Below are 22124 nucleotides of genomic sequence, written 5' to 3' on the forward strand. Positions count from 1 at the left end.
TTAATGATAGAACTACCTAAAATTAACGTTTAAGATTAAATAGATATAACATCAAAAGTTTAAGGGCTAATATAAGCTTAGCTCACAACTCGTTAAACATTATGAGTTTGAGGACTAAAGTTTATAAGCTCCCAAGTCGCAACTCCATTGGTCAAGAATATGTTGCATTGGTATCACTTACTGAGTTCTTAGTTTGATGTATCCCGAGTTCAAGTCTTGAGATTGGGCACAGATGTCCCGATTATAGAACTTTAATGACCAAGTTTATTTTATCAATATAATTCTTTAAAATTAATTTTTTTTTATAAGTTTATCTAGTTGTCCTCAAATTAGTTTGGATTAATTTCATTTCATTCATTAATGCACTTTTAGATTTTTTTTCTTTTTTTGGCACTTCAACAATTTTTAGAAATACAATATATGACACATTGTAACAACAAGTGAAATAGAGATTTATAAAGTATACCTAACATTCTCACCCGAAAGCAAAATGCTATGTTGGGGCTGAGGATGGTATAAGAATAAGTTCCCAAAAAAAAGAGAGCACTTTTGGCTTCTAAAAGGTCTCACGAGTAGGAAATGTCCATTTAATTGAATAGTCGTTAGATGTGTGTTATCATGGAATCCACGTTCATGAGTTTAAATAGGAAATGAGAAACCAGAAATAAAAACGTTACTAAATACATTTTTAGAAATCATCACTTAAAATTTTTTTTCAAATAGTTGAAACAAAAAACTCCCACTAAATTAAGCTAAATACTTCATAGTCGTTGAAATTTTTATACGTCATCTAATAAAAATGAGTGGATAAAAACACCCTACTATATTTGGTTGTCAAAAAATTTCCCAGAATGTTAAATCTTAAGTAGATGACCATGCCATGATTTTAACTCATTCATTCTAAATTCTTTATAATTTAGCTTGACCTTTTGGACTTTGTTTTTTTGTTTTTGTTTTTTGTTATTTTGGATTACCTAGGAGTCGGTGGCTCTTTGACCTTTATGTCTCTATAGTTAGGGGTATGTGCATTGTCCCCATGACGTTTTAGACCAGTTGGCCAACCCATGATGGGTTACGTTAACTAAGCGTATGTTTGGGAGTGATAGTAGGAGTGATTTTGAAAAAATAGATTTAAGTACAATTGATTTTTCAAAATCACCGATTCCTTAAAAATGAATTCAACGAAAATGAAAGTAATTTTGACAATGACATATGCCAAATTCATTCCCAAACACAAAATTGAATTAAATCGAATAAATTTCCAACTCGAACCTCTAAAAAGGGTGGTTATAAAAAATTCTTCAACCTAATCCAATTGGTGAACAACTTTAGTGATGGATGGATGGGAAGTCCAAACTCAACTAGTTCCCTTTAATTAAAGGTTAATTATATTATTTTTATAATGAAAAAATGGCTTGAAGAGCATTAGGACACTATTTTTTTAGAGTATACACAGCCGACTAAAGTTTAGGGTGGCATGTGTTTGGATAGTGATTGATTTAGAATAATTAGTCATTTAATTAGCTTTCCTAAACCATTATTTTAAATGCATTAATAATGTTGGTGCATTAATTAGGTGTCAACTAATTAAGCTATTCTTTCTCTTAGATCCTTTCAATTTCATTGTATTAAAATAAAAATTTGATCCACCTTTAAAATTAAAAAAATAAAACTTCATATCAAGTCTTTGTTTGGAAGCTAGTGATTGTCAAAAAGCTTTCTTCTTTAAGTTTAGAAGTTGGGTTTTGACATGTCAATAAAGTAGAAGAGAACACCTCACAAGTTTCATTAATTTTTTAATCCCTTTTCTTTTCTTAATTGTATAAATCTTTTGTATTTAATATCATAGCTCATTTTTAATATTAGTGTTGAGACATTCTTTAAATTTGTTAGAGAATTTAACATTGTTGATGCTGATTTCTACCAGGTCCGAATGTGGCGAGGTAATCAATCGAGTTGTGCAGAGCAAACTATGCAAACAAGCCCAGATGCAAGGAACAAAATACGCTGATGTTCAAGTTAGTCTAAAGTTCGAGTTATTAAGTTGGTTCTAGATAGAATTATTTACATGTTAACCACAATGATGACGTATTTATAAGACTTGGGGAGGAGGGAGACTGTTCTATTACAACCTTTTATTAAATTGTTATGCGGTTACAGACACTCGGTCTCTAGACGAGAAAGATTTGTATTGTAATTCACTATTAAAAAAAAACTTTTCTAGCGAAATTTTGAGAAAATAAAGTTTTTTAAATTATATTTTATCTTTTAATTAAAAGAAGAACATGAAAAAGTAAAATGGACATATTTTTAATTAAAAAAAATCAAATTGTCATGACCTTAATTTTAATTTTTCGTTTTCCTAAAAATATTATTTCGGTTTAATTTCTCTATATTTTAATCCAAAGAAAAAAAAAACAGACATTTTTAGAATACTAGCAAGATCTTAAAAAAAGTAAAAAAAAAGAACACTACTATTTGGAAATTTGATAAAAGATTTCAAAATTGCTCTTAAATAGTAAAAGTAAATTACAAAAAAAAAAAACCCATTAAGAAGCAATATTATTTTTTTAAAATTAAACCTAAAATTTTGATAAAAAGAAGACCTTAAATAAATTAAAAGAAAAAATTACATTGATCAATTGCCCCTTAAAAACTAAGCTAGCTCCTTTTTTTTATGCATATTTTTTCTTCTACATCAACTACCACTCATATATTATATAAAAACTTATAGATTATAGGGCACAATTAATAAGGCAAAGAGAGAATATCATAATTATATGAATTCCTATCTATTTGGAAGTGCCCATTATGATCTAAAGGAAAGTACTAATTGAAACATTACATACATTATGGTAATTAATAATAAAGTATGGTGAGGGCAACTTGATAACAAAATAATAGTTGAGTTCCAAAGTGTGTATGTAGATATATAATATATAGTTGGCATATGCTTTATTACATAAACAAACATATATTTTGGAATGACCTTTCATTTAGAAAAAGCCTATCAACAAGAATAATTTATAATTTTTTATAAAAGTTGTTCTTAATTAGGATTTGAGTTTTTTTATGCCTAGAATTAAGTTTTTGCTTTAGTTTTTTCAAATTTTAAGAAGTTTCAAACTTATCCATTTAGTTTTACAATTGCTTTTTAACTACTTTTTTACAAGAGGAAGATTGAAACTTATGTAAACATGCCCCTTTGCATTTTAATTTTTTTACCCACACCCTCTCTCTTATCGGATAAAAAACAAACCATCACGCGTTACAATTCAATTAAACCACATGGGTCAGGTCGAGAAACCAACCCGACATGACCAAGTGCAACAATAATGGGGTCGAGTGCTCATGAATGTCCCATACAAAGGATAGCAAGCGGGACAGGTATTGACACCCTGTACCTAAACCACGATACGTTTCAAAGGGACCACTCAAAATGTCGCCGCACCCCTTATCTGCGGGACGATAGGCATGATTGGAATTCGGGAGACGAGATTGAAGCAGAGGATGTCGGTGGTTTTCCTAGACTCTAGCGCGGCATACCGTACGTTCTCCTATGGATGCCTCATATGGCCGGATGGGGAACCTCCCTCTCGAACAAGTTCTCTCTCCTCATATATAAGGAAGAGAAGAACCCTAATGAAGGTATGTTGCATTTTCCATACACAATTCCTTGTGAGATTCGACACACATTCTCTCGGCATACTCTCACCCTTGAAAGTACTGTCTTCTTATTCTTTCTTCTCCATACACGTTTGCTCCCTACATGAATTCTAACTTAAGTATCAGAATGCATTTGACAAAGCACTACACCGACGTTAGTTTTCTGTGTGCAAGTATTAGGACTTTGAAGATGAAGGTGTACGTGACACCTTTGTAGCACCTACGTGGACCTCACCCAAAAAGCGGTAAATAGATTTCAAAAGTGCAAGGATGGCATTAAACATTTAGGCATATTTTATAATTTCGTACCAAAGTGATCAATTTCAACTTTAAAATTTGAACTTACCAAATTAATTCTCTCTAATCAATTACATTTTTGTTGTTCTAGAGACCTGTGATTGAATAGGTGCGTTCATATGTTATCTTGTATCAAAACAATTACCATTCACATAGATCAACAAATACCATATTATATATAAAAATAATAATAATTGTACTTTTGTCATATTTACCAGTTGAGTTACTATATTTACAATTGTGAATTTGGCTTGAAGACGGCCCACTATGCTATAATGATGGGCCAATTGAACCAACTTTAGCCCATTTATTGACAATGACATAGCTAGCTCAACATTGAAAAGGAATGGGAAGAAAAGTACATTAAAAGGTTAGTTTTGAAATAAATAATTAAATATTGTTGGACAATATTAAAAACTATAAGCAACAAACTAAAATAAATATGCCACAACTTTCATCAAGTCAGGATGGCCGAGTGGTCTAAGACGCCAGACTCAAGTTCTGGTCTTCGAAAGAGGGCGTGGGTTCAAATCCCACTTCTGACATATTTATTACTATCTTACTATTTTTTTTAAGTTATTTTTCTTGGTTTTTAAAAACCCTAACAAAACAACAAAATAGAAAGTAAATGTTTTATTCTAAATTTAAAAAAATAACACAAAAAAAAATTAGAAAAAAAAGTCCTTTAAAAAATAGACATTATTTCATTTGTTCAAAATAACAATAATGAGTCCAACAATAATATTAACACCACTTTTGGTAATATTTTTTCATTTGATTGGTTAGTTACTTCTCATTTTTCATGTGGTTTAGTATTTCATTAGTTGTCCTAAGTTATTCTCTTAATTAAAATTTGACTAGAATTTAAAATAAAATTGTTTATAAGTATACACCACAAAAGCAAATAAATTATCTCGAAAGCTGGAATATCAAACTTGTAATTTAACTTTAAAAATAGTTAATTAAATCCATTACAATAAAAAGTAAAAGTGTAAAAAAGAAAAAAGATAGCACAAGAAGATATATAATATAAGTCATGATCAATCAAGCAAATAATTAAGTCTCAACTCAAAAATCCATTATCTTGTTGCTTTCATCATCAGATGAAAATCTTGAAAATTCACAAATCCATCTCCATCTTTGTCCACACTCCTTCAATCATTCTTTTGCCATCTTTCAACCCAAATTTTCTCCACCCAAGTTTGCTCAAAATCCTCCTCAATTCTTCAGCACAAATCTGCCCATTTTTGTAACAATCAAATAGAGAAAAGGCTTCCATAAGAACATCATCATCTTCTTCCTCATGTTCACAAACCCATCGCGGTCCGAGTCCATTTCGCTTGCGATTTCGTCTACTTCTTTTGAAGCTTTGAGCTTCTTATTGTAGCCTAAAGGATGGAGAAGTTGATGGAGCTCTCTTTGATTTAGATCTTGAGGTTGCCATAGGAAGTGGTGAAAGAATTAGGGAGCTTTTGGTTGTTGAACTTTAGGGTTTTTTGGAAGTAGGGTTTGGAGGTGATTTTTCTATGGAATGTTGTGAAGGAAGATTTTAGAGAATTGAACATAACTTGAGAGAGAGGAGAGATGGTACTTTGAAAATTTTGAGAATAGTGTGGGTCGTGAGAGAGGAGAAGTGATGTGTTCATGTTTCCTATAACTTTTTTTTCCTTCTTTTTAGATAACCTAGAATCGATGTTGTATGGTTTAGCTAGTTGGATCTTTATAATCGGACGGTGTCAACGGCCACTCAACACTGTAATCGACGTTGTGGGACTCATCCTAAATAAAAGGTGGAGGGAGGGAAAAATTCTGACTATATGCACCATGCGGGCTCGAATCGGAGAAGGGATACCCCATTCGACCACAAATCCACTGCGCCACCACGGCATGAATTGCAAAAATTTGTCTATTGCAATAATTTATTAGTGGTGGAGGCAGTGCCCCACCAAATTGTGAGGACTATTTGTTTTGGTGGACTTTGTAAAGGAATTTTGAGATTGGCAGTAAGTGAATTGATCGCCACTATAAATCAATTTCAACACCCATTCTAGGAACCATTTCATTTTCATTTTTTTTATAATTATCCTTCTTTGATTTGTAATGATCTATTTTTATAAACGTGGTTTCAGAAAATTCTAAACAAATTCTCCTAAAGACTAAACAGAATTGTTAAAATTTTGTTTAATCAAATTTAAGAAAAATGTAACTTTTGGCAATTTTTCATAATGAGGGTGGTAAATATAGAGACATGTTGGGAAATGAGTGGAGCCAAACACTAAAATTAAAAAGGGCTTGCAAGTTGTTGGGCCAAAAAAGAAATCACAATACCCAACTATTATTTCTTCACCAAGTTAGTTTACTGCCATACTTATACATGTATAAGTGTTTTCTTGAACCTAGCCGTGAAGTTTTGAACACATATATGAGTCGCGGAAACGGTGTTCTTTGGCAAAGAAGAAAATGGAGAACGTTGGTTTTTAGAGCATTGTTGGCAATCCATTGTCGTGAGGTTAGTGAAGTTTTTCTGTATTCTAAGTATCTATTGGTGTAGTACTTTAAAAACTAGGTAGTCATTGCTGTGGCATCTACAGACAGTTTTATATAGCGTTTTGTGAGCTCTATTGTATGTTTTCCAAATCATAGTAGACTCTGCGTGTAGCGGAAGATTGGACGTAACCCGTGGTTGAGTGAACCAATATGAATTTTGTATCGTTTCTGTGCTTTCTTTCCTTCCTTATCGTAATTTAGTGCATTCGCTGAATAACCATTGGGAGGGGAAGGTTTCGTTGTTAGCTATTTTGTTATGCGTATATATTTCCCACCAAGACACTCATGGGCATTGTTAATATAATGGGCTCTCTAATTGTTGAGAGGCAACACACATAAGAAGACTTCAAGATGGCATGGGCATTGTAGCCGAAAGAGCTTGCGAAATCATGTAAGTTGATGCTGAAATCCTGTCATGATCGAGCTTATGAGCGAGCTTCGTAAAGGAAGACCTCGAGTATATATGATCGAGCTGGCGAAGTGAGCTTTATGAGGGTAGACCTCGAGTATGACCAAGCTTCGTGAGGAAAGACCTCAAGCATGGCCAAGATTCTAGAGCGAGCTATGCAAGAAAACCTACATGCAATCTCAAGTCGGTTTAAAGCTCAAACTAAGTAAGTCAGTTCCAGACAGAATTCCACACTCTGATTGAGAGGAGTACGTGGATGCCTTTTTATAGGCGGATAGAGAGATACTAGTCCTTTATGGCCATTCCAACAAAAGCGGTAAGGCGGTTAGGGGCTATCGGCCTTTAGGTTGGACATAGCGAAGCTCATAAATACGTCTTTACGAAGATCATCATAGTTGGTCGAGCTTCAAGATCGGCATCTAATTTTTTCAAGGCTCAAGATGATCTATTCTTATATCATCACATGGTAGGTCATATTTTTACCTCTAACAACATAGGTCTACAAGTGTAAATAGATGAACCAAGAACATTTTCTCACTCCTTACTGTGCACCACAATTCGTGCCATATTCTTCTCATAGGGATGAGGTGATGTAATGAATATAAGGATAAATAAAAAGATAAAATATGAAAGTCGAGTGTGAAGATAGGACGAATCTAGTAAGGCGATTAGATTTTTCCATAGAATTAGACAATAACTTTCAAGTCGATTTACATATTATTCCTCGACAGGTCAACTCTATATAGTTGACTAACTTTCATATTAATATTAAATTTGAGCAACGTTTAAAAAAATTATTTAGTTCTATTTTTGTAAAATATCCTAATCATCTACACATTTCAAGATCAAAACATAGTAAAAGGCCCGAGTAATAAAAGTGGTGCAAAAAGAGCTCAAGCTCAGTTCCATATTGGGCTTGGCCCAACATAGTAGTGGTAGGAAAGAGTAATTCTGATTTTGAGTTTATAGCCCATTTCAAAATTTTAAGAAATATACTTTTCAAAAATAAAATAAAAAGGTTATGCCACAATTTTATCAAGGATTTGAATGTATTTTCATAGTTTCAAATTTTATGATAATATCAATTAAAATATTACGATGCAAAATTTTGCCTCTTCCTTACAAAAAAATCTCTAAATCTCTAGATGTTACGTAAACAAGAAAGATGATATTCATATCAAGGTTGAAATTATATCCGTAGTCCATATATTTTAAACTTAGTTTCAATTTAATCCATATATTTATAAATATCTCACCATCATCTACACCATTCGCCTGGACATTTTTATACCTTTTAAGCGAAGACAAATGCGTTGAAATTAAACCCAATAAAAATTCAGGACTCGTCACACCGTCAAAAGTTACTAAAAAAACTATACTCTTTCATGGTGTTTTTTTCCCCTAATATATTCATAGATAACCTATTTTCAAGAACATTGAAACCAAATTAAAACTAAGGATAAAGTAAAAATACTAAAAAAAAAAGTAATTAAACCTCCATACAATCAATACAATTCTTGAATAAAAATAACAATTAGTATACAATTTTGATTTTTTTTTTCCTTTAACAATATTATCGCTCAAATCGAACAAGAACGTAATTTAAAGTTGACAAAGAAAAGAGAATAAAAATGACCTTTTTAAAAAAGAAAATGCTAGCTACATGTATAACTAGTTTATTTGTTTGACATATTTTACTTAAAAAAAAAGAAAATAACCCACATTTAAACAGAGAAAACAAGAGAAGGTAAAATAAATAAATAAAATAAAAGGTTGGGTTATTCATATATTTTTTTTTTCTTCTTCTTGCTCTTCAACTCCAATCAAATATATTTAAAAAAAGAAAAAGGAGAAAAAAAAAACCAAACTCAAGCACCCTGCAATTTTCCAGTAAAATTTTGACAAAAGAGGAATCAAAGAGGCAAGAAAAAAAGGGAAAAAAAAAAAAAAAGATCGTCCTTTATGGATCCGTCTCATTTGGAGAGGGACGGCGGTGACGAGGCGTCGGAGCACGGCGGAGCGCCGTGTCTATGGAGGAGTTCACGGGCCAAGGCCTGAAGATCGCCCTCTCCGGCCGCCGTGGACGAGCCGCCGCCGCCGCCAAACTGGCGGTGGTCGAGCCGTTGTTGCATGGCCCATGCAGGCTGGGCCATGGGGTCGAAGAGGGACGACAAGTCGTAAGTTGCCGGCAAGGAGGAGGCCGACGGCAGGTCGGAGATGGACAGCGGCGGTTGCGCCGGGAAGCTTGGAGGCGGCGGCGGCGGCGGGTTCGGCGGCGACGGCAGCTCCAGTGTTGCTAGATGTGCTTGAAGGTAAGACAGCTCGGCTTGTAAATTCACAACCTGCAAAAGTTTTTAATTGACATATTACACCACAAAAATTACTCAATAAATCAACATATATTCAAGCTTCTAATTCAATTAAATTTTTAACAAAACTACAAATTTCGTCATGAAGTTTGAGAATTGTCTAACCAGTCCTTATAGGTTGAAGAGTATACGAATTATCTAATAAGTTTCTAAATTTTATAACCTATCAAAATAGGTCCAGTATTTTTCATAAAAAGAAAAAAAAAACCCTCGTACTTTCAATTTTACATCTCAAGTCAAAGATCTACTAAACTCAAAATTGAAAAATAAAAAACTTATCAAACAGAAACACTTTTAAACTAGTGTTTCTATTTAGATATAACAAAAATTTAAAAAACGTTCAAAGTTCAGTAATAAACTTATAATTTATCCTAATACAAATTAGTATTTATTGCCCTCAAGAGGCAACCCCATTAACAAAGACACGGGACCTTTTGTGGGATCACCTACCCTCAAGTCTTAATATAAAAAATCTTTAATATCTCTCGGATCTAAGACTTGGGATAGGTGCATATGCATCGGTTAGAGGTAAAAAGGTAAAGAGATGATGATTTTGGTTGCATTATAAACAACAAAAAAAAAACTATGTATGTAATCAGTTTCTAATATGATTTCTTTGTTTTGTAGCCTACATTTAAAATGTTTTGTTTATTGTGTTTAATTAATTAAAATTGAAATTTGAAGATATTTCAAATATAAAGTAAACACATTTTTAGTAAATAATCTTACTTCAATTTAGGGCTTGAGTCTTAATCGCTAAAAATAGGAAGCTAAACAAAAGCAAACTATCAAATCAAACCTTAATCTTCCTTTTTTCCTTCTACAGTCTTTTTTTTTTCTTTTGTCTTTTTTCCTTTTAACAATTGGAGGTTACATTTTTGTATTAAGATTTCCATATATTAGCAGCAAATAAGTTGCAAGTTTTTTTTATCTTTAGAAAGTAAAATGTGATAAGATAAAGACCCACTGGACATTCCCCTTTTTAACCAGCTAACTTAAAAGAAGGGAAAAAAAAAAAGATAAAGAAAACTACATAATTTTTCACACTAGTTGAGATACTTAAAAAGAATACTAGTGAGAGTATATTACAATACAAAATAAATGGGTTAACAAGTAGGAGAATAACAAATAAAAAGTTTAAATAATGTTTTGGTCCCATAATTTTAACTTCGGTTTGGTTCTTATACTTTCAAATCATTTATTTTGGTCTTGGTAGTTTTAATTTTTGTTTATTTTAGTCCTAGTTACTTTTAATGTCTATTTTCAGTCTCTGTACTTTTACCATTTCCATTGTTCATTTTCTCTTTTACTTCAAAGCGTTTACGAAAAATTCTCTAAATGTAGCCATAAACTTTTATTAAAGGAATTTTGTTGTGTATAAAATTTTGTAAATATAGACTAAAATAGACATTTTTTAAAATTACATGGACCAAAATAGACGTTTTGAAAGTATAATGACTAAAATGAACAAAAATTAAAAGTACATGAATAAAAACCAAAATGAACCAAAATTGAAAAACACCGAACTAAAATAAAATCATATCACAAAGACAAGCAAAATGATAATAATAATGTGAAAAAACAATTTAAAATAATAGAACACGTGTGACCATTGATTTTCTGAGCTTTCTTGTCAAATATAAGAAAGATTATTTTAGAACTTGTTAAAATGAGGGGTTTTTTTTCTCCTTTTTTTTTCCCCTTTAAAGGCTTTCTTGTTGATGTTTAACATTGTTGTTTGAGGAAAAATAATAAAAATGAATAAATTTCAAATTCTTTGTACTATTTTCTCAAATAATTATTTACCAACCATACTGTTAATAGTACACAGTAGGTATTCCTAATATGCAGTATATATAATAGATTATATATGCTAGCATATTTAGAGGTAAAAGATAGAAGAAAAAAATAAAAAGATAAGAGTTTTACATACTCAAAATTATGTTTCAAATATTTATGTTAAAATAGAAAAATATTAATTATTTTTCAGAAAATATAACCATCTAAATCTTATATATTTGGACTTCCTTGACACTTTAATCACAGATGTTATGCTTTATATAATAATTTAGTCTCTGTAATTTAAATAACTTACCAATTAAGTCCCTGATATTAAAAAAAATCTAATCAAAACATATGAATGAGCAAATGGTAAAAATCTTTGATTTTTTTCCCACCCTCCATAAGTTTCATTTACCTTTACCCATATATTCATATATGGTTTGTTTCACAATCAAATTTTTAATTAAAATTTCAACTCATAGATTTAGGCCTAATGCATAAACATTTTATTTTTCAAAACTTATTTGTTTTGTATTTTAACCAAATTTCAAAATGAAAAATAAGCTTTTCAAAACAATTTTTTTTTAGTTATTTACAACTGAAAGAAAATGGGTTTCAAGTAAATAATATATATATATATATATATATATATATAATAACCAGAACCTTACAAGAATAATCAGAATACAAAAATTAATATAATAGTGTATTTAAAGAAAAACAAAGTCTAGAATATTAATTTGTTTTTTAAATACAATTTATTTTGTGTTTTGGTTTAGAAGATACACTGACAAGAAGCTAAATATTGGGGAAACGTAGGAAATGACTCTTGTCCCTAATCAAAAGCTTAACTTTAAGCCAACAAACCGACCACTTCCTTAATAACTGCAAAAAATTAATAATAATAATAAACAAAAAAAAACCCAAAAAAAAAAAAACATATCACTTAAATTAGGGTATTTTACCGCAGTAACCGCCGAAGACATGATTTGATAATAATCAACAAAAAAATTAAAAAAAATATTGATGCTCTAGTTTTCAGTAAACCCACTAGAAACTGCCACCCTAATTAAATTTACCAACTTTTTCATTAACCATTTAAGGGCACTGTCCTAGTATTTAAGGGCATAACTGCCCTATCAAAAAAAAAAAATTCCTTTTAATAAACTTCCCACTTCCAGAATAGCTTAAAGAACTTCCCTTTGGCTTTGTTTCAAAATAAGTAAAATTCCCAGAAAAAATATCCAGACATAGAGAAATATATAGAAATTTCATTAAAAAAAAAAACAAAAAGACAACACATTTAATCTAGATTTAGCGTTTTTTCAATTTAATCCTTTATATTTTAACACTTTTCAATTTAATCCTTTATATTTCGGTTTTGTTGATGGTGAAGTTAAGAGTCTAATTGAAAAGTGTTTAAACGTAAGAGATTAGGGAAGTTGTTGAAGGGTTGCAATTGTGTTACCTGTTGTTGAAGAGCGAAAATATGAGCGACGCAGCCATAGACGGGATCTCGGAGGCGAGCCTGAGCCTCGTAGCAAATCGTGACGACAGCGTCGAGGCGCTTGTGGACCGGGATATGAAGGAGGAGCTTCGACACGTTACTGGCTCCGAACACCTTATGCACCGCCGCGAAGTGGGCCGCGCCTTGCTCGGAGTCGAAATAAGGCGCAAATATGCACCCCGGCACACACTTCCTCCTCAAAAACTTGCACGCCCCACATGGCCCTCCTCCTCCACCTCCTCCGCCGCCGCCGCCGCCGCCGGCACTTGCCGTTCCCGGCCCTCCCCCGCCGGAGCTAGTACTAGGATTGGCACTCATAATAAATAATAATAACAAAAGGGGAATTAGAAAAAAGAAGAGATCATTGCAATGGGAATTTGAAGGGAGAGAGAGAGAGAAGGGGAAGAGGGTTTTTTAGGGTTTGGTGGTGGAAATAAAATTTTGTGGTATAGTGATGTATTTTCTATTTATTTTATTTTATTTTGGGGTTTAATTTAATGGGAAAAAAACAAGAAAAAAAAAAACAAAAGAAAGTCTTTAAAGCCACGCGAGAGAGCAAAAGCCTTAAAACCTACATTTAGCTGATTGCGTGAAGCAAACATGCGATAAGCCCTATTGCTAAATATTACTCTTTTTCTCTCTTCTTTTTTAACGTCTTTTTTTTTTCTTTTTCTTTATGGGTATTCTCTCTACAAATTCTACCTCTACAAGCTCTCTCTTTTCCTCTTCATGAGTCAGAGTTGAACGAAAGAGAAAGGAAAACAACACGCTTTCGAGGAGCGGATGAAAAATTATTGAATGGAACTGTCACAATATGACTGTTAGACGTCGATTAGAAAATTTTCGTGTCTTATAATAACCATTAGATATATGTTAACAGGGTTTTGAAAAAAATCTGTATTTGGTAGGTTTGGAGACGTGTCTAAGAGACTGTCTATATTTTGCCACACTGCGTGTTTTAAGCTGCGTGGAGGGCAAAAGACGTCAACTTTCTCTCTCTATTTTTGTAACTCTTAACTCTATGGTGGGGTTGAGTTGAATATGACTCACCCTTTTTCATTTACTATAAAAGGCCAAAAGGGGAAAGAGGGTAACAAAAAGGCTAGAAGAGATCCATATCCATAAGGAAAAGAACCATGCTTCGGTACTAACTGGTCCGTTGGAACCTTTATGACAAGCAAGAGAGACGAATGCAGAAAAGTAATAAAAAAAAATAGCTTTTTCTCCTTACGTGTTTTTCGACACCAAATATTGTAGAGTCAAGTGGTTGCCCCATAAGATTAATTGAGTGCACATAAGCTGATTCGGACACTCACAAATATGAAAAAATTATAATAAAAGGAAGAGTTTTTTCCTTTCCAAAAAAATAAATGGCTGCTAGATTTCTTCGTGGTAGTTGACTAGTAGAAAGATTTCTACGTATCGATTAGTAGCCAAGTATTATTCAAAGAAAAATAGACTCTTCTACACTGACCAAAGGGCATAAGACTTTTGATAAGTAAGAAAGAGAATTGTACGGAGGGAGAGAGAAGTGAGATCAAATTTTTAATGTTCGATTGCATAAAAAAGTTTGAACAGGTTTAAGAGTCTATGCATTCTCTTGGTCCTCTAAATTAAAGGTCTTTTGTAATTATGATATATTATCAATTTTTCTTAATTGGAGCGTACGACTTCCTCTAGACCTACTTCTTTGGTATATTTCTCACATATAGAAATAGTACATCTTTTCAAAAGTAAAAAAGATTGAAAAGATTATGAATATTACCAAAAAAAAAAATCTCAATACCTGAAAATTTGATCATCAGAACCGAGAAAAAACAACTCAATTCTGAAAATAAATCACTCTATCAATGGTTGGGATCTATAACGAAAGTTATCCCACCAAATAGTTAAATAACCGAAATTGGACAATAATGGACACCTCGTGAATCTTAAAATTACGTTATCTCCAAATATGAGATATTAGAAGTAGTCCAAACAATCCTCCAAACTCTACAGGTGAACACCCTCTACTAATACAATGTATCTACGCTAGTTGTATATCTCATAGGCAAATATTATGCGAGCAGCCTGTCGATACAATCCTACCCCCCAAACAAACATACCTCCAAAGAAGAGGTGATCCCGAGTCTCAATCCCATTCAAAATACGACACATCAATATTTTTCCATCCAAAATTACCCTTTTGACCAAGTGCACAATCTGAATTTTTTTGTTTCTGTTTTTTATTTAAAGTTTTATATTTCCATTTAATTAATGATGACACCCTTTTGAAACCACCCAAAGTCACTCAAAAACTCAATAGTTGAATGAGTTCGTCCAACTTTCCAAAAAATAACCCATTTGTTGAAAAAGGAGGGATTTTTTTTTTTAGTAAAAAACAAACAGACCATAATACTTTTGATTTCGTGGAAAATAAAAATGGGTCTTTTTCTTTTCTTTTTTTCTTTTTAATTTTACGAGGAGGTGGCCAATGAAAAAGGTCAAAATTCGAAGTTCGGCGTTCAAAGTGGGGCCCATCATCAGATTAGACCAATTTGTGGACGCCACGTTTCAGTCGGTGGCCACGAATGTAACGGCCGGGTTCTTTGCTGACATCACATCCCGAGTGCGGGCCCCACGCGCCGTTCAAACTTGATGTATATATAAGGTAACGTCTTTCTTTCTTCATAAATTTTGTTTTTATTATATTATATTCTCTTTTATTTTTATATTAATTATTTTCTCTACATAAATCCAAAATCCACTTGCTTCATTAGTATTATTCACTATGAATATTATGTTAAATTACTTATTTGGTTCAAATTGTTTTTATTTTGGCTTAAATTTGATCCATATTCTTCTAAAAGTATATCTTTTGCACCTTAATTCATTAGTTTATCTATTTTTAAATTCACCGATACAAGATGATGGCGTGAATGAATCAATGATAAACTATATTCAAGTTGATAGATTGTATTTTTTATTTTTATTAATACGACTATGTTTTTTTTAATTAAATGTTTAAGTATCATACAAAATACACATTTTCAAATTAAAATTTAGAAAAAAAACAAAAATTACTAGATTATATTTGTTTTAATATATATTTACTTCTACAAAATTATTTAATAAAATTTTTTTAGTACTATTTCATAAAATTTATTAATCGAAGTTAATAATATATAATTAAAACATTATTAAAACTTTTGAGCATGGGATATGTATGGATACAATCGTTATCTATTTGAAGTGTTAAAAGGTTCGGATCTCTTCACTGTTTTTGAACTCGCAAAAAAAGAAATTAATTCTAACCATGAGATCAAATTAAAGTTCTTTTAAATCTGTAAATATTAAATTGACACTGTAAGAACGAAATTCATAATTCAACCTCGATATTATTATTATATTATTAGCTAGGTTAAATACTAATTTTTTATTTTTGTCTATTTTGGCCTCATTTTAATTCTTAAACTTTTATTTTAAAACATTCATTTGTTCATATAGTTTTAAAAAATAATCATTTTGATCATGATTTTCATTTTTATCTCATTTATTTCTATTAAAATGTTAGCCTGCCATTTAACCTATTAAATCTTTTGAAGTTACACCAAAATATTATTTAAATTTTATTATTATTATTTAGTGTAGAAAAGGAAAAAGGGAGGGAGAGAGAGAAATGTGTAAATAGTTCGTAACGGCGCATCACCGCGCTGTCCGGCTTTTGTCCAATCCGTGCGGTGTGAAGAGGAAGCAGTGACAGACATCTTCGATTCCATCCCACCAGATCATCGACACGTGTCACAATCCCATCCACTCCTACGCTTTCTAAGATTTGATTTCCCTTACGTCCTCACAGTACTTTCTTTCATGTGTAAAAAAATTGATGTAATGGGTAATCGAAAGAATTTTTAAGTGATGCAATTACTGGCACATATATAATTTTAGTTTGATAATTATAGGAGCAGGAGATTGAACTTTGGATGATAGTAGACGTTTTACTAGCTATATTCGGATTGGACTATTAGCACATAATCAAATATTAATTTTGACAGAAGTTTTAAAATGAATATCGAAGAAGTTATTTCAAAATGGAAGAAATTGTTAACGAAAACGTGAAAGATCTGGGTAGTTTCACCACTCTAAGTCCTTGTTTTGTGGAAGAACTTTTATATGATTAAGGATAGATGAGCATTGACCTAATGCCAACCTCAATACTAAAGAAACTTGCAATTTGCAACTGGTCAAGCAGGATATTGAGATTGTCTCAAGTTACTATATCTCCAGAGCTGACCCTTTAAGCAAGACTTTGTATGTTACATCTAATTGCTATGCTATTCCATGACTCCCACTAGGTGTAAAATGATTTGGTTCAAAAGAGAGCGAGTGAGTGATGGGAAACCATTACTCTATAGCAATATGTTGCTCGTGAGCTGCCAAGTATCAATCTTGCAATAGTATTGGCACAAAAGGACCGATCCTTCACTTTCTAGTCGTTCGACCGTGAAGCTAGGACCAACCATGGTCACTTTACAATTTTTCCATCACTTTTATGCTAATTTTGATGGGAAGATGAATTAATGCAAAAAAAGATTTCTTTTTTTTTTTACATAATCTAACCATATAAAAACTTAATCTTATCTTCAATTTTCTTTTTTTTTTCCGTCACTCTAAACATAGTTTAGTAGATAAAACACCTATTAACTTAATTAGGTGGACAATTTTATCTCTTAATTATATTCGTTGAACAAAAAATTTCAATAGAATAGTTTTGACTTAATTAGAATATATAATCTTATGTTCATTTTTTAAGAAAATTAAAAATCAAAATAAACTTCCATTAGTATCAATATATTAACCAAAAAGCCATGGATTCTTCCAACCCCATGGCCCACCTTGAACATTTTAATCAACCTTAAACCTTTTTTAATGGAGCTAAGGAAACATTGTCACCATTAGTTTAAAATTAAAAAAAAAAAAATAGGATCATGCATGGATAAGGAAAAAAAAAATCAAAGACAACCAAAAAAGCTAGTTAAGATTACAAGAAAAAGGATTTCAAAAGCTATCCTAGCTAGCTTTCTATTTTTTCTCTTCCTAATTTTGACTATTTTGCCTATGTTGATCTTATATGGGTGAATAGCTTCACTTTGACCCTTCCTAATTAGATTTTGCTTTAATTTTTTTTTTCTTTTGATAAAAGTAATAAATGATAGAGAGAATCGAATGCTTATTATATTCTTCCCATCAACTAATCTTTGGTAGTTTTTGTTATCCTTAATTGTAATCAAAATTGTTAGAGGAAAACGAAACTCACATGAATTTATGTAAGGAAAGCGACAGGATTGAGCTGCACAGGTCAAACCATCCAGGCCGAACCACCCAACTAAACAAGACTCGAGCCAACCCAAAATTGATCGAGCTGGTCCGCTCGAACCAACCCAAGGAGATGTTCTCTGTAAATAAGAGGAGAGACCTTAGGCGTGAATTACACTCTCACAATTCCATTCTTTGTTATTCTCAACGAAACTCTTTTCTAACTTAGGCATCAAAGTGTGTTGGGCTTAGCACCTCAACAGTGTGCAGTTTTCGTTGTTTTCAGATGTTCGTCAAAATTATCAATGTCGAATATTAGAACCAAATTTCTGCATCAACAAGAAATCAAATTTTAAATTCCTTATATTCTAGTTCACGTATAGAGTACATGACCACTTATTAACATTTTTTTTCTTCATATTTCTTTTATTACAAGGGTGTGAATTTGATTCCAACGTCAAAATGAGATGCCTTGGACACATGATGATATAACCTAGAGTAACTTACCTCACTAAAAATTACTTATTATAAAAAAAAAAGGCACCCATTTAAAATACTATTATATAAAATATTTAATAATAGAAAATAGTACCTTTTTAAAATGTGCACGTCATTATTTTATTTTAATATTTAGTTACCGTAGGAGTTTAATTGAAAAATGCTTTATAAATAAAGGGATGAATTTGAAATTTTCTAAAGTTAGGGACTAAAGTATTATATATATAATCAACCATATAATATATAAAATTTGCCCCACGAGTTCCCAAACCGTGTGACCAAAACCTAGAATTCATAAAGTTTGGTCCCTAAAATGCATGTAAAAATAAAATATTTAGGGTTATGATTGCTTTCCCAAATTTAAGGGTTTAAGAAAAATATGTATTAAATTGCAGCATGTCGCCTAAACAAACGGCAAATTCAGCTTCCAATATAGTTAAAAAAAAAGTCAAATAATTATGACTTTGAAAAGGAATTAGGGCTTTTTTTTTGTTTAATTAATTAGAGGGGAAGAAATTTAAATTTATTATTTTAAATTATGACTATGAAAACCCGAGGGGTCAATGATGGAGATTTAGACCCTAATTTAACAATTAATTAAATCTAACCCCTATATTTTTAAATATTAGTCCTTTTGGTCAAAACTTTTTGCTGATTATTTTTTGTTATAGTTTTTTAATATATGTCAAATTGCTAATTAGTCTAAGTAAAATTTCATGCATTAAAATGTTTGTTAGTTGAAGTAAAATTTTCGCCGCTAATCTCAATCAGAGATGAAACAGGGACCAACACAGCGTTGGTCGTTGGAGCGATGTCGTTCTTGGTCTCCAATGACGAAAACGAGAGCACATTGTAAGTCGGAGAACGCTTCCGAGTCAATTTCATCTCTTAAGTGGTGAAAATAAATTTGTTTTACATTTTATGCTACTCTATGAAAAGTCTTTTAATTCAACAGATAAAAATTTATTTGGTGTTAAAATCTCATTTATGGTATATATTTTCTCTCGTCCGACTTACATGAACATATCTATATAAGAAATCACTTTTTAAATTGTAGGTAAAATCTTAAAAACGAATGAAATAAAAGTAGTTTTTAAAAATTTATTTTAATTTTTGAAATTTGGATACAAATTTTAAAATATTTTCAAAAAGGTATAGAATTTAAATAGATAAAATTTATATGCACAAAAATTAGAATCACGGTACAATATACATACATAACAAAATCCATTAGATCACTTTAATAAGATTTTTAGATTTTTTCTAATCAAAATCAAATGGTTATCAATTTGAGACTAAATTGTTACATGCTAAACTTCAAAAGTTAAATCGTTGTCTCAATAAAATTGTAATGATCAAAAGAAAGTCAAGATTTCAATTTTTATAGAAATTCAATACAATGATGATATTAATAGATATTTCTAAAAAAATTATAAAAATAAAAGTTTGTAACAAATATTTAAATTCATAAATAAATCCTTTACCATTTTTAAATAAATTATATTAACATTATGTTCATATTAATATATGATGTTGATATTTTTTATATTCTATAAACCTTCTTTTGCAATATTATAGATATATAGGTTAATGCTGAACCTATAAAATAATATGAAAATGTTAATAAACCTTTCACTCTATTACCTAATTGTACTGTTTATTTCAATTGTTATTGCTCTAAAAATAGTACAAATGCTGATTTGGAATGCCACAGAAAATCTAGACTTAACATATTTAATTTTCTTTTTCCGTTTTCTTTTTTCTTAGCTCAAAGAACGAAAGGAGATAGTCAAAGTGAGCCTAGTTCAATCGTAATTAGTTTACATCTCTCCAACTGAGAGGTTGCGAGTTTGATCTCCAATCCATACTCAAAAAGAAAAAAAAAAGAAAAAAAAAGGAGGAATGAGAAATTTGAAACTCTGACCAATGCATGATCATTTTGTTTAGTTCAACAATAATAACAAGAGTAAGAAATCTAATCATCGATAAAAAAAAATAGATATCTTAACCATTAACTTACGATTGGATTGAACTGTACTCGTAATTTAATATATTTAAGGTTAAAAAACACATTTAGTCCTAGTTTTGTTAAAGTAACAATTTAGTCCATAAACTTTAATTTATGACGATTTAGTCCTTACTTTCAAATTAGTAATAATTTAGTCTCTGAACTTTAATATATGATAATTTAGTCACCGTAGTTTAAAATTTGTAACAATTTAATTGATACCGTAAAAAACAACACTTTAATTTATGTAATTTATAAACATACTCGATCATTCGACAATTTATTAATTTACATTATATAATTTATAAACATACTCGATCATTTCGACAATTTATTAATTTACATTAAAAAAAAACTGTAAGTTATAATTAATTTGCTTAGGAGGAGGCAAACAAGTCCCATTAAGGTTGCACCAACGTTGTACGCTGCAAAATTGAAAGACGCCTCGATCGGGCGCCACGTGTGATGATATGACATATTAAAATTAAATGAAGGCATGGATTTTCGTGCAACTGTTGGTGGAAAACTTGACTTTGCTGTCAATTTCACCGAAGATTTTCGTTGACATTCACGCGCCATTAATCAGACTCCTCAAATTTCAAATTGTCTGAAAGGCAATAAAATGCCCCCTCCACAATATATAAACAAAGTAAATTTCAATAATATTATATATTTATAGTCATAAATTTTAGTTTAAAATACTATTTTAATTATTGTATCGGTAGCTTCCGTTCATTTTAATTTTTATATTTTTATAACGGATTATTGGTTTTTTAACTCTGTTCTATTTTGTTAATATAGCTTACCCGAGTGGTAATTAGCACCTATCTTTGACAAGGAGGTCACGAGTTCGAAACCTCAACCTTTTTTTGCATCAATTCAAATTAAATCTAAATTTTGATCTAATGAGCTAAGTTCATGAATTAAAGTAACTTTCGAATACAGAATTGACTCAATTTAAGTCCAAATAATATTTTAGGTCGCTAATAATAAATTGGAGACTATAAACCAATGCTTGGGCAAAGTGAGAGGAAATGAGTTCAAACTCCATGATAGCTACCCGCAGAAGTAGGACCACCATGTGACGTGTGTTTTATTTAAAAAGAAAAAGATATAATCAATGCTTACCGTTTTTAGTTCGACATATAAACATTTCATCCATATGACCCAGCACAAGGGCATGACTCCAACACACCATAGGCAAGAAAACAATAATTCACTTCTTCGTCTCTTCACACTATAATTTTTGCGATCATGTTTGCGATCATGTCTCGAGTTAACCACACGACTCTCTCTTCGGTTCTATTTAGACCATCCTCACATCCCACAAAGCAATCCATAATAGGCCATAACAAGAAACTCAATGGAAAGAAACAAAATTATGTTAAAAGACATTTAATTTGTGTAGGGCATGCACAAGAAATAATTTATTTGGTTCTTTTTTATTTTATCTTTTTGTCCACATTTGACCTAACTTAGGCTAACTATTTGTCCACAGAGGTTGTGATTGGATAAAGGAAATTAGACACATTTTAGAGATCATATAGCCTATCTGTTTGTGATCTATCAATAGGGACCAAATTTGCTTTTGTGTCAGATGGGGCACTGTGACCCACATTAATATGGTGCCCTACCCTACAAAACAAAAATTAAAAATAGAATAAAAATTTTATGTACTTTTTTTTTTTGGATTGTATTATAGAGTTTCTTTGAGAATTCAAATTCAAAAGAATCACTGCCTTGTAT

The 22124-nt window shown here is 31.2% G+C and overlaps 1 protein-coding gene, 1 non-coding gene and 1 pseudogene across 2 annotated transcripts; 1 reads left to right on the forward strand and 2 right to left on the reverse strand.

Annotated features, from left to right (window-relative positions):
• The first annotated feature begins 4424 nt into the window (after positions 1 to 4424).
• TRNAL-CAA (transfer RNA leucine (anticodon CAA)) lies at positions 4425 to 4508 on the forward strand. The gene has a single exon. It is a non-coding gene; the product is annotated as a tRNA-Leu (tRNA).
• Positions 4509 to 5042: 534 nt separating this feature from the next.
• Positions 5043 to 5680, reverse strand: LOC111020855 (calmodulin-like protein 3; annotated as a pseudogene).
• A 3090-nt stretch (positions 5681 to 8770) lies between these two features.
• LOC111020837 (LOB domain-containing protein 18-like) lies at positions 8771 to 13033 on the reverse strand. Its single transcript, XM_088126351.1, has 2 exons — positions 12539 to 13033; positions 8771 to 9261 (listed from the first exon to the last, which is right to left on the reverse strand). The coding sequence occupies exons 1-2, from the start codon at positions 12893 to 12895 to the stop codon at positions 8893 to 8895; spliced, it is 726 nt and encodes a 241-aa protein (XP_087982477.1). The 5' UTR covers positions 12896 to 13033; the 3' UTR covers positions 8771 to 8892.
• Positions 13034 to 22124: the final 9091 nt, after the last annotated feature.

This window comes from Momordica charantia (genome assembly GCF_013281855.1).
Source record: "Momordica charantia cultivar OHB3-1 chromosome 7 unlocalized genomic scaffold, Mcharantia_2.0 BLBB01000007.1, whole genome shotgun sequence".
In the NCBI taxonomy this organism is placed as follows: Eukaryota; Viridiplantae; Streptophyta; class Magnoliopsida; order Cucurbitales; family Cucurbitaceae; genus Momordica; species Momordica charantia.